This window comes from Theobroma umbraticum, unplaced genomic scaffold, assembly GCF_002168275.2.
Source record: "Theobroma umbraticum cultivar Fairchild unplaced genomic scaffold, ASM216827v3 scaffold_130.0, whole genome shotgun sequence".
In the NCBI taxonomy this organism is placed as follows: Eukaryota; Viridiplantae; Streptophyta; class Magnoliopsida; order Malvales; family Malvaceae; genus Theobroma; species Theobroma umbraticum.
In genome coordinates this window covers 6,529,068-6,543,322 of record NW_018397264.1, presented here as the reverse complement: position 1 = coordinate 6,543,322, position 14,255 = coordinate 6,529,068, and the positions used below count along the sequence as shown (strand labels likewise).

General features: G+C 34.2%; 3 protein-coding genes across 4 annotated transcripts; all 3 read left to right on the top strand.

Moving 5' to 3' along the window:
* Positions 1 to 828: 828 nt before the first annotated feature.
* LOC110421896 (DNA mismatch repair protein) lies at positions 829 to 3,404 on the top strand. 2 transcript variants are annotated; one of them, XM_021435616.1, is made up of 4 exons: positions 829 to 1,117; positions 1,301 to 1,696; positions 1,854 to 1,962; positions 3,050 to 3,404. In XM_021435616.1, exons 3-4 carry the CDS (start codon positions 1,866 to 1,868, stop codon positions 3,172 to 3,174), a joined length of 222 nt encoding a protein of 73 aa, XP_021291291.1. In that variant the 5' UTR covers positions 829 to 1,117; positions 1,301 to 1,696; positions 1,854 to 1,865; the 3' UTR covers positions 3,175 to 3,404. The 2 variants fall into 2 exon arrangements, with proteins under 2 accessions (XP_021291291.1, XP_021291290.1); XM_021435615.2 differs by lacking the exon at positions 1,301 to 1,696 and having other exon boundaries at positions 831 to 1,117.
* A 5,521-nt stretch (positions 3,405 to 8,925) lies between these two features.
* On the top strand, positions 8,926 to 10,567 carry LOC149526881 (peroxidase 24-like). Its single transcript, XM_089784426.1, has 4 exons — positions 8,926 to 9,144; positions 9,408 to 9,599; positions 9,673 to 9,838; positions 10,173 to 10,567. The coding sequence occupies exons 1-4, from the start codon at positions 8,926 to 8,928 to the stop codon at positions 10,565 to 10,567; spliced, it is 972 nt and encodes a 323-aa protein (XP_089640552.1).
* Positions 10,568 to 12,902: 2,335 nt separating this feature from the next.
* LOC110421529 (peroxidase 39-like) lies at positions 12,903 to 14,238 on the top strand. The gene is made up of 4 exons (XM_021435128.2): positions 12,903 to 13,139; positions 13,261 to 13,455; positions 13,544 to 13,709; positions 13,832 to 14,238. The coding sequence occupies exons 1-4, from the start codon at positions 12,903 to 12,905 to the stop codon at positions 14,236 to 14,238; spliced, it is 1,005 nt and encodes a 334-aa protein (XP_021290803.2).
* Positions 14,239 to 14,255: the final 17 nt, after the last annotated feature.

The following is a 14,255-nucleotide window of genomic DNA, read 5'->3' as shown; positions in this document are numbered from 1 at the left end:
CTTTTAAAAAGTTTATTATTTTAACATTCCACTCCAAAGATTAAAAAAAAAAAAAAATCTTTTTTACCTCCTTAAAATTTTTAAATGGAATAAAATTATACTACTACAACGATAGTTTAATCTCGTCATTATCCTTGGTTAGATTAAAATAAAATATTTACATTTAAAAATTATTCTCTCTATCTTTGAATATTTATTTTTTTAATTTCTTAAATATTATGATAATTTTTTTCTTTCTTATACATTTCATTCAAAATTTAAAATATTTTTATATAAAAAAAATCAAATATTTTAAAAATAATTTTTTAATTTTTCTTGATAATTTCATGTGAGAGTGGGGATGATATTTATGTAAATAGAGCAAGTGGGAGCGTGGAATAAATTTTAAGAGTTATGAGTAGGTCTAGGGTTACGATCATACATTCCTTACCCAAAAATTGTTAGGGAAATTTCCACGTCCAAACAAACCTCTTTTTATAATTAAACTGGTGAAACCCCATTCCTCCTATTTTTCTCCCTATAAATTTACTTTGTTTGGGAGAAAATTGGAGGAAAAAAAAACGAAAGGAGAGTAGAATTTGTCTTCCTCTCTTTATATTATGTTTTAATAGATGGAAAATAGAAAATAATTAATAATTTAATATAAGTGAAAATATGTACCTAATTAATTAAAAAAGTGTAGAGATACTGGTAATTCACAAGAACATATAGTAGTTAGAAGCATTCACGAGAATAGATTTTATTTTTCTATCAAATAAAATCATTTTATTTTTTAATGATGTATAAATTAAATAATAATAATAATAATAATAAACCGAACATGTTGCCATTTCACTTTCTGTTTACCTATATCCAGTGTTGCGGATTCCCATTGTAAAGTGATTACGCTGGGATTGTCATTCCCTTCCGTCACGCAAGGGAAGTAACTTTCTTTTGGAACGGGAAAGTTATAATTTTTGGTTTTTTACCAAATTGTCCTAGCCATTGCCTGACCCTCTCTTCTATTTTCTCGTTCTCTTCTTCTTCCGCCGCTCGCCGCCGGTGGGTACCGTAGCCGCTCACCTGCACATTTAGGTCAAATTTCACGGTCGAATCCGCCGCTTCTTGTCCTCCTCAGGTAATTATTTATGCATCTCACATGCATTCCTTTTTCTTTTTCTGAAAGTTAGGACTTCTTTTCTTGAGGAAATTAGGGCTTTTTTTTTATACTTCTTTTTTAAAATGTTTTTGTAAGATATTTTTGTTATTGGAGGTGTGATATAAGAAGGGTAGTCATTTTGTTAGATATTTTCTTCAACAGTTTTGGAAATAACAAAGCTTGGGTTTGCCTGTAACAATTCACAATTAGAAGAAAGATGAAATTTTCTGGGAAGAAGATGATTACTTAACAATGACATTTCCTGTACATCTTTCAACTTTATGTCTGCCTTCAATGTGGACGACAATATTTTGCATCGCCGACTAGGATTCCCTCGGCAGCGTCGGTGGTGGCGGCTGATAGTGAGACGACGGTGCTGTCAGCCGGCTGGACCGCAGCATCAATTGGTTTCTGAGCACACTTCTCTTTCATCCCTCTTCCTCAAGCGGCTCAAGTTCCCTTACTTGTCGTCCCTGAAAATTTTGGATCACAATAGAAGAAATTTTTTTTTCTTTTGAGTCAAATTGGAATCACTTTTTCTAGAAAACAAATTCCTAAGTATGAGAATTTTGCTTCATTTCTGTTTTGCAGTTTTAGTTAAAGTATCAAATATTAGCCTTTGTAATTGACATCTCTGTACTACACTTTAGCTGGAGCAATATATATAAATATATATTTACTGAAGTTCTGAATGAGCTATTATTATTTTGTGCAGTAAATAGAAAGAATGAGAATAAATTTTCTTGATTGGTATTTGAAGATTGCGGTTGGTTCAGCTCTAATTGGAGGTTCCATGGAGATGTTCATGATAAAGACTGGCTTCTGTGTGAGAACCCTCCATTTTTTCCCCTTTCATCTATCTAAGTTGATTCCATTTCAGCATGTTATAGTTCTTTTTTCATAAGGAAAAAAGGGTAGTTATTGTTTTTCCGTCTGCTCTGGTTGCTGTGGTTTGATGTCTTTATGATTCCTAATTGTAGGGTAGAAGCGATAGAATTATTTCCATATTATTGTTGTTAATTTCTGGCTTTATGTTGAAGTTATTTTGATTGTCAATTCAAACTTTTGAACCCGAGGATGATTTTGTTTTGAAATTTTCAAAATTTTATTATGGTAAGTATGGTTAATTTTGAAGTCTATGAGTCATATGAATGGATACCAAAGATGGTCTGAAATGTGGATCTAAAATCTTATTTCCAAGTCCCAATTTCTTATAGGTTAAATACCCAAATAAGTCTCTGAACTATGTCAAAAAAATCAATTTAGCCCCTATCCTTTTATTGTGTTCAAATAAGCCCCTGAACGTTTTTTCAAATCAAATAAGCCTCTCTCCCTAATCGTTGATTAAAATGTGACATTAAATATTGTTGATTAGGATTGAGTAAATGAGTAAAAAAGTAAGCACATAAATCTTAATTAATAATATTTAATGCCATATCATCTACCACATGGTAGATGACATGGTATAAAAGTACCACATGTATCGTTGACTAATAGAAGTTAGTCCATGGTTAGGGAGAAGGGCTTATTTGACTTGAAATAGAAGTTCAAGGGTTTATTTGGGTGTTTAGCCTTTCTTATATTTATGCTATGAGTATGGTTAATTTCATAGTCTTAATAATTTAAAATAATATCTGTCTGCTATCAGCTCATCACTGTATGGTTAGTGACAATAAGCGTCAGTGAAAGTTAGTCGCTGTGGAACCTTAACAATTGGTAGAAAGAGATTCGGATTGAACTGTTATTTGTTACCCCTAAATCTCAGTTGCCTTAGTGTTTAAGCTAAAAGAAGATTGATAAGGTGTCTAACTATTTTGGTGAAAGATCATAGCCTGAGTTTGGCTATTAAATGGTTATATGTGCTATATGGCTTGAACTCTTGATTGAACCTTTAGCTTTGTTATGTTGTAGATGACAAGGTGACTGTTCTGGAGTCAGAGAAGCGCGCTTGGGAGAGTTCCCCTGAGGCTCAAGCAATTAGGGAAGCTCTTAATCCTTGGAGAAATGATGATGCACAAGAAAGGAAAAATTCTTGATAGGGCTACCTCTAGAAATAGGCTCTTCATGCTGTTTTATTTGTTCTGAATACTAGATGTTTCGAGCATAAAGTTGGTTATACAGCACAATACACTTATTGGCATCAAGAATGAACATGTTCATCTGAGTTTTGATGTCAGTTCTGAAATAAGTTGAGTAGAAACCCTTTTGATGCCTGTTTTGTAGATCAATTTTGGCCAATTTTGGAATGAATTTAATGATGCAGCTTGATTGGTGTGCCATTTAGCTAATATTGGGCTATGATTTTTTAAATTTACAAATCTATTTGTTCATTAATATAATCAAATGTTTTAGACTGATAATGTGTAAGAGATGAATGGAATATGGCTGATTTGATTACAATCTGCTTTGGGGACATTTGCCTAAAGGATTAACTACAAAAATTCTCAAATATGTGATTCATTCTTGTAACGGAGTCTTGATGGGAACAAAAAGGGAAAAGAATTAAACAACTTGTCAACAAGCTGGAATTTCTTATACGATTTGTTTGTAGTAAAGAGCATCAATACAAATAAAGACATTAAACCATTTTGGTAGTTAAGAATATGACAAAATCTTATTTGAGCAAGTGAGTGGTCACCAGTTTACCTTGAGACAGTTCTAGCAGATTTGTGTATTCATTGGTTGTATGTCCAAGTAGGCAAATTGATTGGCTATTCCCAAAATAATATCTTATTGTATTAGTTATACTCTTCCAAAGGAATCTAAGCAATTGTCATCCTAAATTCATTCTTGCTCTTTGCTTATAGACATTGCGTGGCTGTACAAGTATCATTACCCGATGTAGCAAAACTACTCCATAACAGAGAATCGGAGATTAGTTTTGATCTTCTGATATTTGTTTATATGATCCCCAAACATTGACAGGGATGATTTCTTCTAGCATGTGGATCTTGCTGGCTAGTAGCACTACTCATAGACCACGGATTCTGACATGATAATGTCAAGAGAAAATTTGGATTTGTCCCCAAAAGGTTATGTGATTCTCAATGAGTAAACAGAATATTGTTATTTTTTAACATCAGTGTAATTTCTCAAAAAGTGCCAAGGATGGTTGAATTAACAATCAAAGATAGCATCACACCTTAGGAGGAGTCAAATGGGGAGGATCATTTGGTGGTTGCTGGTTGCACATCAGTGCCTAACAGCCGCAGCTAACTCTTATTAGGAGGAGATGCAGGTAGAGAGCCAGAGTCTTTCTAGCACCTTTTTGCTCTTTCTTTTGCCCTTTCTTAACTGAACAAAGAAAAGGCAGGACGGGATGATGTCAGTATAACATATGTTGGGCAAATGATGACGAAAAATCCCCCTACTTAACAAGTAATGCTGTGAGGAGCAAAGTTGCTTAGCAACACTTTTAAACCCTCTTTTCATTGAGGGTGTTGTAATCAAGAAACAACTAAATTGCAGGATTTGATCGTGAATCTCATCCTCCCCAAACCCCAATAACTATACCTAGACTTAATATTCATAAATCAAAACCACTTGACAGTGAACTTTTACCTCTCTACTCTTTTAAGTTCCATTGGTATATTTCAACCCGTTTTCCAATTTCATCATTTGTATGTAATTTTTACTAATTCATCTTTTTGAATAAAGTGAGTGATGATCTGAACATACATAGTTTCTGAAGTTAACACAGTTCCAAACAGGCTCAAAGTTCAGTCCTTTCTTTTTTTCTAATATTTTGACCTCAGACATGCAGACAACAAGTCGCCCAAATATTGTCTTGAAAGAAAATGAAAAGAGTGGGAAGCACCCGATCTTAAGCTGATTGCTGCTGTCTCCACTGAAAAGACTTTTAGTGCTCATCACACCAAAAAAACATTATTCAACTCTCTCAACTTGAAGTTGAAGCCGTGCGTCGGTAGAACCCAACAGCTAATATGTCCAACCAAAGAAGTAGTAAACAAAGTGTAATCGTTTTAAAGTACATAATATGAGCACACAAGTCAAGAGTACTGTTCCATGGAATTCTAACCTTTGCCCTCAGCAAGAGCAAGCGTATCAACTAGGAGTTCCTAGGGTCTTTGAGAAATGATTGCCTAAATTCAATTTTACGAGTGTTTGACAACGGTGGTCAGTGGCCCGAGCTCTGTGTTGCTTGAGAATAGTTAAAATATCACTGTAAAACCACTGTTTATAGATTCAACCAGAACATATTGCATGGACTGTTGAACACTTTACCCTCCTTTGGACGGTTGGTAACCGTAGTGCCTTAAACAGGTCGCTAAATTAGGAGAGATGTGATGGGGGATAAAGGCGGTACAATGAGTCATCCTAGCATCACACAAAGCTCCTTGCTGGTACAAGTTGAAACAGTACTACTTCTAGATTAATTACCTTTGTTCTGATTCGCGGGGTTTGGAGTAGACACGTAATAAATGTGATTCTGATTACTGATTTAATCTTTGTTTGTGGACATAGTCATCCAATATCCTTTGCTTTAATTATTGCATTTCATGACTTACCAGTAAAACATTTTCCAAAGTTGTTTTTTATTTAGTTGATTAGGGTCTGTTTAGTCCCATCTGAAATGGTCCCTGGAATTGAATTCTAGAATACAAAAGCCTGTGCTGATGGGTCATGGATGTGCAACGAATAAGCAAATTCTTTCTCTTTTCCACCTCTTTTCCTAGCCTCCATGGACCAAAGACTTCAAAAATCGACTGCTGGTTTTCTTTTCTCTCTCTTTCTCGTGTCAAAAGGAGCTATAGACCCTGACTTGAGAAAAGAGCAATGGATGGATGACATGAAACCCACCAAAAAAAATGGATTTTCAAGCGAGAACCTAACACCTTTTAAGAAGAAAGGTGAAATGTATGGGCGTAGTCAATGCTCATCGATGACAACAACATGTTCACCGAAACGATATAAATATGAGTAAACACTAGACAGAAACAGCATAGCTTTACCTAAAGAGAAATTTTTTTTAAAGTCTTAATAGAACAGTGACGACCACTCTATTTACATTTCTCTATATACTATAGCTTTGCATACATGGACAACAAGAACGGAATAGTGGATGTTACTTGCTTCCTCCTTGTCGAAGACAGCGGGGACTCTGAGCTGGACTGTGGACCCATCATCCAGCAGTGTCACAGCATGGATGTAGGCATAGATGCTGATGAAGATGATGCAGAGTCATGCAGCTGTGACACAAGTGAGAGACTCGACGATTGTTATGAAGTTCTTCAACTTGATGGTGAACAAGATTTCGGTGATTGGGATGAGCCTGCAGATGGTTGGAGCAGTTGCAAGATGTGGTCTCTAGATGAAGCCTTGGGATATGTATCAGCCGAGGAGGGAGAAGAGGACCCGAGGTTTGATATCAATTTGTGCAAAGAGGTAATGGATGGTATGGAAGACAGGCTCTTCTGGGAGACCTGCATGGCAGTTGGATACCCTTGAATGTTGCTTCTTTTTTCTTCTTCTTCGTGTTCTTCCTCTTAATTATTGTGAGACTGATAAGCCAAGAATATATCTGCTGCACTTTTCTTTCTTGAAGAAGAAAGCGATAGCTTCCAACAGATTTCCTATAGAATCGAAAAAATGCATACACTTATCATTGAGTTAAATATTTGTAAATATTATTTTATGTTCGCATGCAAAACAACTTTGTAAATTATATTTGTCTGAACTTTAGATTGTTGAGTTGATTATATGTATCAAGTTTTGCCTATTAAGAATTGTCTATTAAATCATATTTGCCTATTAAGAATTGTAAATAGATGGGTCAATAGCTTTCAAATGGTTACTTATGGGATCAAACTATCATAAACCCCCAGTTTCATCATATAGCAACCATGATATCATGCCCAAAAAATTATTTATTAATAATCATAAGTAAGTAATTATTAATATTAATTATGTGAAATGAAAAGGTTGGATAGAAAGAAAATTTAAGAAAAATTGGAAAGAAAAGGAAGAAGATTAGACCCATTTTGAATGGAGCAAAAGGCTGCAATGCCAAACCCTATCTCAAAATTAATTCCCATTAAATCAAGTAATCTTATCAACAGAGCAAATTGGTAATGGGATATGGGTTGGCATTTAAATACAAATTAAATGGGTAATGAACGGATAGTTGTAACCCGACCCATTTATGACCTATTGGAACTCGTTCAAACTCGTTGATTATTTAATTGCATATTTTTGAGGATTTTAAAATAAGAATAATTTAAAATTAACAAAACAGAGCCTAATTATTGACTAATTTTATTAACAATTTGACTCCCTATATATTTTTGATTTAATATTTATAAAATTATAGTGATATTGACTCGGTTAAGTGTGTGGTCATTAATTAATATAAAAACTATATAGTTTTTGCAATGAGGAAATATAATATGTAAGGTTCGGCAAACAACTCCCTTTTATTTTAAAAGATACTGAAATTTATAATTAGATATATTGCAGCCAATAACACCAAAAGTTTAGGTTTGTGTTCATGTTTATTCTTTTCACGTGAATTTGCCCAGAACAATCAAGTAAAGCAGAGTAAAAAAAAAATCTTTTCCTTTAATAATTATCTTTTGGTAAAAATTTAAAATTCATATATTCAAAAAAATTCAAACTTAATAAAATGTTCAAGTTATATAAAAGATTCATCAGCTTTTTTTTTTACTTTTTAATGAATATATATAACTAACTAATTAATTTAATTCTCTAAAGTTTAGTTAATTTATTAATATCATATTCTTAATAAAATATTTATAAATCAAACTTTATTACGTTATTTTTTAAAGATTTTAATAAGTACTTTATCGTATATACTAAATGCTATAACATTAATTTCGAATCATTAATTTAATATCTAATAATTATAATTTTAAAAAAATAAAATGATAAAACAAACGACTTTGTCTTAAGTATAAAATCTATAATAAAATAATACAAAAAAAGTAAAATAAAAGATTAGTTTATATTAACCTTAATTTCGAACTATCTTTTCATCGAAGTTAGCTTGGTAAATTAAAAGATTAGGATGTCGTGATAGAATTAGCAACATTTTGTCACTCATGACGGTATAGAAAAGCTTGGTGGATGCAACTAATCTTTCAGTCCTCATCGTCAAACGTGCATATTGCTTTTACCTATTCTATTTTTTTTTTAACTTTTTATTTCAAGTCTATACTCCCTAGTTCTGCCTGAGATGTTCACATTTTGATTGGAAGGATTGGTTCAACTGGTTAACACCTACCATTTCTTTTCTTTTCTTTTTTCGTTTAATTTATTCTTTTCTAGGTTTATTTTTAATGGTGAAAAACTAATTTTATGATAAATGAAACTTTGAATCTTTCAATATTATGAAATAGTTTTAGGACGATCGTGTAATATATATATATATTTTTATATATATATTTATAAATAAAGAGAAAATTTAATGGCTTTCACGCCAATACCTAATGCCTGCATCTGTAAGTATTACTTGAGTTCAAATTGTTAATTTTTGGATTTAACTAAGAAAATATATATAATATTTAATCCGTCATGGTGCAGCCACGTATCAACTAATACAGCGAATAAAAGTCAAATATTCTGAAACTTTTGACCCCAGACATTAAAATTGGGGCTTTTTATCCATTTTTAAAGCAGGGTGATTAACTGCTCGCAGCCAGGAGAAGGTCATCAACTTTTTATATAAGGATGCAATGTCTTAGCTCAAAAATGCAGCAAAATTTAAAGAGACAGAAGCTCAGAAAGAGATCAAAGAGAGAGAGAGAGAGATGAAGAATAGTTTGGTTTTCTTGTTGATTTCTCTGATAGGATTGAGTGGATTTGTGGGAGTACTATGCCAAGTAGGGGCGTTGAGCATGAACTTTTATGAGAAGAGTTGCCCCCTTGCTGAGCATATTGTTCAAAGCATCACTTGGAAATATGTTGCTAGCAATTATACTTTGCCTGCAAAATTTCTAAGAATGCATTTTCATGATTGCTTTGTCAGGGTAACTACACTATCACTTGTATCTCATATAGTATCTGCTCCATATTACCATGTTCTTTAACATTAATTCTTGGTGTATCATTGAAACTTAAAACATTTGTAAGATCAATGTTAAAAACCTTCAAATTTGATGTGTATGCTACTGATATTTTCAGTGTTTTGCATGAGAGAAAATTCCCATTATTTTCAAGCATTCATCAATCTGTGCTTCCAAATTAGTACTATAGCTCTAGTTTGAGACAGTGATTTTGGCTTGTTTCTTAGGGTTGCGATGCCTCAGTGCTGTTGGATTCTACAGCAAATAACTCAGCGGAAAAGGATGCAATTCCAAACCAATCCTTGGCAGGATTTGATGTTATTGATGAGATCAAGTGCAAGCTGGAGGAGACATGTCCTGGAGTAGTCTCTTGTGCAGATATCTTAGCTTTAGCAGCTAGAGACTCGGTTTCCTTCCAGGTAAGTTTGATTATTCCTTACTTAAGCAGTTAACGGTACTAATATGATGACAAACTGAATATGTCATTTTCAGTTTGGAAAGCCATTGTGGGAAGTGCCAACAGGGAGAAGAGATGGAACCATTTCCCGTGTTTCTGAGGCTCTTGCCAACATTCCTTCACCTTTCTTCAACTTCACCACCCTGAAACAATCTTTTGCCAGCAAAGGCCTTACAGTTCAGGATCTTGTTGTTTTGTCAGGTAAAGTCTATATAATTTTGAGAAACTAGAAACACAAAAGGAACAGGGCTTGCTCCCATGCAACTTTCTGCTGCAGCTACTTTGCTTGGCCGCAGCCTGAAATTCCAACTAAAGACTTCAGAGAAAGTTAGCTTTAATTAAACAACTCTCTTTTACCTTCACCAATCACAGAATTTGAGAACTATAAGTTAATGTCAAAGAGCTCAACAAAATTCTATTTTAACACCAAGCCCATCAAAATGTTTTGAAGTGCCACAAAAAAAAAAAAAGAAAAGAAACTAATCCCTAATAAAATAGATAGAACTGGTCTAACCTGGAAGGAAAATTTGGTCAGGTGGACACACTATTGGAGTAGGACATTGCAATTTCTTCAGCAACAGGCTATACAATTTCACAGGAAAAGGTGATGCAGATCCATCTCTGAACCCAACTTACGCTGATTTCTTGAAAACCAAATGCCAAAGCCTATCAGACAGCACAACTATAGTGGAAATGGACCCTGGAAGCTCCCTATCTTTTGACAACAATTACTTCACAATCTTGAAGCAAAACGAAGGTCTCTTCCAATCTGACGCGGCCCTATTAACAGACCAGGGCTCTAGCAATATTGTTGACGAGATGCTTGATTCGAAAACATTCTTCACTGAATTTAAACAATCAATGGTAAGGATGGGGGCAATTCAAGTGCTTACAGGAAGTTCGATGATTATGTCAGGTATTATATTCTAGGATTACATACATGTAATCAGATTCGATATTAGGGATGAAATACATATTTAACATATTAATCATCCAACTACTTACAAAAGTGGAGGTGCACCCTTGGAACTAAATCCGAATTCAAGCAACATTTGGAAGAATTTCAGAGAACCCTTATGTTTTCTTAGCTCGTTTTGCACAATCATTGATGAAAAAAAAAAAAGAGTGGCACGCATTATGCCTCCGGGAGATAATGAATCGAGAGATTTGGAAAAACGCTTAAACTTTAAAATAAATTTTTGTAATATACCCGTTTATTTAATTAAACACTTTACTATTATTATATTTGAACTTTTAAATTTTTACTTGAAACTAAATCTTAATAAAAAATTAATCGTCCTCAAATTCAATATCAATTTATATTTTTTATTTACATGACATATGACATGATTTAATAACATAATTATGAAATAAAATCAAAATCAAAATTAATTTCAAACCATTAACCGATCGTAAATCGTTCATAAAAAGATAATTTTGAAATAAAATGTGATTCTGTGCATTTGAAGAAATGATTCCACAAGCATCGCTCAATTGATGATTTTAAGGGCTAGTGTTGATTAAGGCCAGCCTGAAGTGCAAGGAGAAATGTCAAAATCAAGGAATATTGCTTTCTGAGTTTGATATTGGTGAATGTTTCTAAATTTAGAGGGGCATGCATCCTTCCCCTTTATAGTAAGTAGAATATATGTATATAGATGTAATAAATCTCAGTTCAAAATAGACTGACCAAAAAATGAGAATACATAAATGGGCATTATCAGGATTTGACTAATATTGGGAATTGGAATATATATATCGTGACAGGCACAAAAGGAAAGTCTAATTGTGTAGAGAATATTTCTACTAAAGCTTAAACAAGTTAGTGGAGACTTATTGGGTTAGACTTCCATTCCAGAAATCTAAAAGAAGATCAAGAGACTGAATGCTAAATCTAATCCTTTATTATAGTTTAAAAAAAGAAAAATTAAATCTAACCCTTTATTAATAGCGTATTTAAAATAAGCTAAACAGCTTATGCAAGTCCAAATACCAAAAATATATGTTGATAATGTTATAACCAAAATTTTCCATCAAGTCCCAAGTGCAACTCTCTCTGACTCTCTCCACCCTTTCTTTCTTTAATGAAACATGTTACATATCATTGCTAGTGTGAATAATTTAATCAATCAGTATAAAGACCACAGCACTAATCTCTAGGCAATTACAACCTGTCCAGTTCGTCTCTATAGCCCATTGGATTCCGGAATGTCATTGAAATTTTAAACAAGGAAATTTTTTCTCTTAGAGGTGTGAAACAAAGTGATAAGATCATGAGACTTCGTCCGGGTACAAACCAAGAAGAAGTCTTAAGTAGAGAGAAGAGCAGAGCTAGCAACTTGCACTAAAATTGCAGGGCATGACTCTGAGCAAATTCACCCTAAATTCAAAGGAAGAAACCGAGGATTTGATCAAATGACCGAGAATCAAGGTGCCGCGTACTGCCATCCTCGTCATAGTTGTGTTTATGTGTATATAATATTTGTGTAAACGGTTCACCGTGATATCATCCAGGTTTCAGGGAACATTAATTTCAAATAATCATCTTCTTTCTAAGTTTGGAAATGAGTTTATGGTTAATTTCAAAAAATCAGTTAATCACTTCTAAAATTTTTGTGAAATCCCCATTTTTATTCTTACCATAAATCGATAAATTGTTGTTGTTCGTTATAAATTTGTAACTTATAAGTATTTCCAACAAAATGTATTTCATTAATTTTACGAGACATTTAACTTTATCTAAGTTTTAATAAGAGAAATTATTGATTTTTTTAAAATGTGAGATTCGGATATTTATCAATTTCATAAAAGAAAAATAGAAAGTTTGTGTTCATTCTTTATTACATATAAGTGCAAATAATTGGAGCTCGCATTCCTTGATTGGGTTGGGACACTAAAATGTTGATAAATTATTGATTAAAAAAATAAGGTCAAATGAATGAATTAGTACTTAAAACTGGAGGTGGCCACCGTCTGATCCAGTCTCATCTGGTTTGTTTAATTGGGAAAGATCAGTTTGAATAATGGAGAGTTCCAAGATATATAGTTAGATTGGTTTTGGAGGAATAAAAAAGAAGTGGGGGGTCATTGACAAAACCCTCAATCTAAGGTTGAAGTTGATTTTAATATTGTTATACTATCATCCTAGCACATGTACATCCATTTCCTTGTCTATATAAAGGAAACTATCTCGAGATGTTAAGCACTAAGCTCAATTGTGTTTTGATCTTTTCTTGTTCAATTTTGATTCTAAAATCCGGTGAAAATGAAGGCTGGATATAGCATTTTCGTTATCTTTGTTTCTCTTGCTTTGTTTGGAATAGTTGAGGTTTGCAATGCACGTAGTACGCATGGGTTTAGTAACCTGAGTTACTATTACTATAGGAGAACTTGCCCACGGGCTGAGAAGATTGTAAGAGGCATCATCCAGGCAAGAGCCCGGACTAATCCAGCTTTGGGTGCTAAACTTGTCAGGATGCAGTTCCATGACTGCTTTGTTAGGGTAACTAATACAAAAATTTATTTCAAAACAATGTGTTTTTCCAGGTTTCTTGGGGAGCCAAGCCAAGTACCGACTCTATTTTTGTTTCTTCTTTTGGTGATGAATATGTTTGTTATGCTAGGGATGTGATGCATCTGTGCTGCTGGACACAGTCAATAGCAATTTTCCGTCTGAGAAGAAAGCAGTTCCTAATCTATCTTTGTCTGGTTTCGACGTGATCGACGATATCAAGACTGCACTAGAAAAAGCTTGCCCAAAGGTTGTTTCCTGTGCTGACATTCTTGCCTTGGCAGCTCGTGATGCAGTTTCCGCCCCGGTAAATAACCAATTTCTAAAGTGAACTATACAATGCAGCAGCAAGTATATATGATTAGTAACATTTCAAATATTTTGTTATATTACAGTTTGGGAGGCGCCTCTGGGACGTGCCTCTTGGAAGAAGAGACGGTAGAATTTCCCTTGCTTCTGAGATCAATGGAAACATCCCTGGACCCTTTGCAAATTTCAGCAGCCTGTTGCAAACATTCAACAAGAAAGGTCTTGATGTTAATGATCTCGTGATTCTTTCAGGTATAAGTTTCCTTTCTGATTTACCGATTTATACTTGCACAAGCATGTTCCTATGTTGACAAAAGCTTGCCTTAGTGGCATGCATGTGACATTCGAATAAATCTATGAATTTCCCTGAACAGGTGCACATACCCTCGGTGTTGCTCACTGTGGAACTTTCTCAAGGAGGCTTTACAACTTCACCGGCAAAGGCGATGCTGACCCTAGCTTGGACCCAACATACGCCATCTTCCTGAGAAAGCAGTGTCCCAACCCAGCAAGTACGACCATCACTGTGGAAATGGATCCTGGAAGTTCACTGAAATTCGACACGCATTACTACGACATCTTGCTGCAAAACAAGGGGCTTTTCCAATCCGATGCTGCACTTCTTACAGACCGGTACTCGAGAAGGTTGGTGACTACGTTCCGAAGAAAACGTGAATTTTTCCCTGCCTTTGCGAGGTCAATGATGAAGATGGGAGCCATTGGAGTTCTCACTGGAAATGCAGGAGAAATCAGGGCAAACTGCAGTGTTGTCAATCCATGAAAAGGATTCCATTTGCA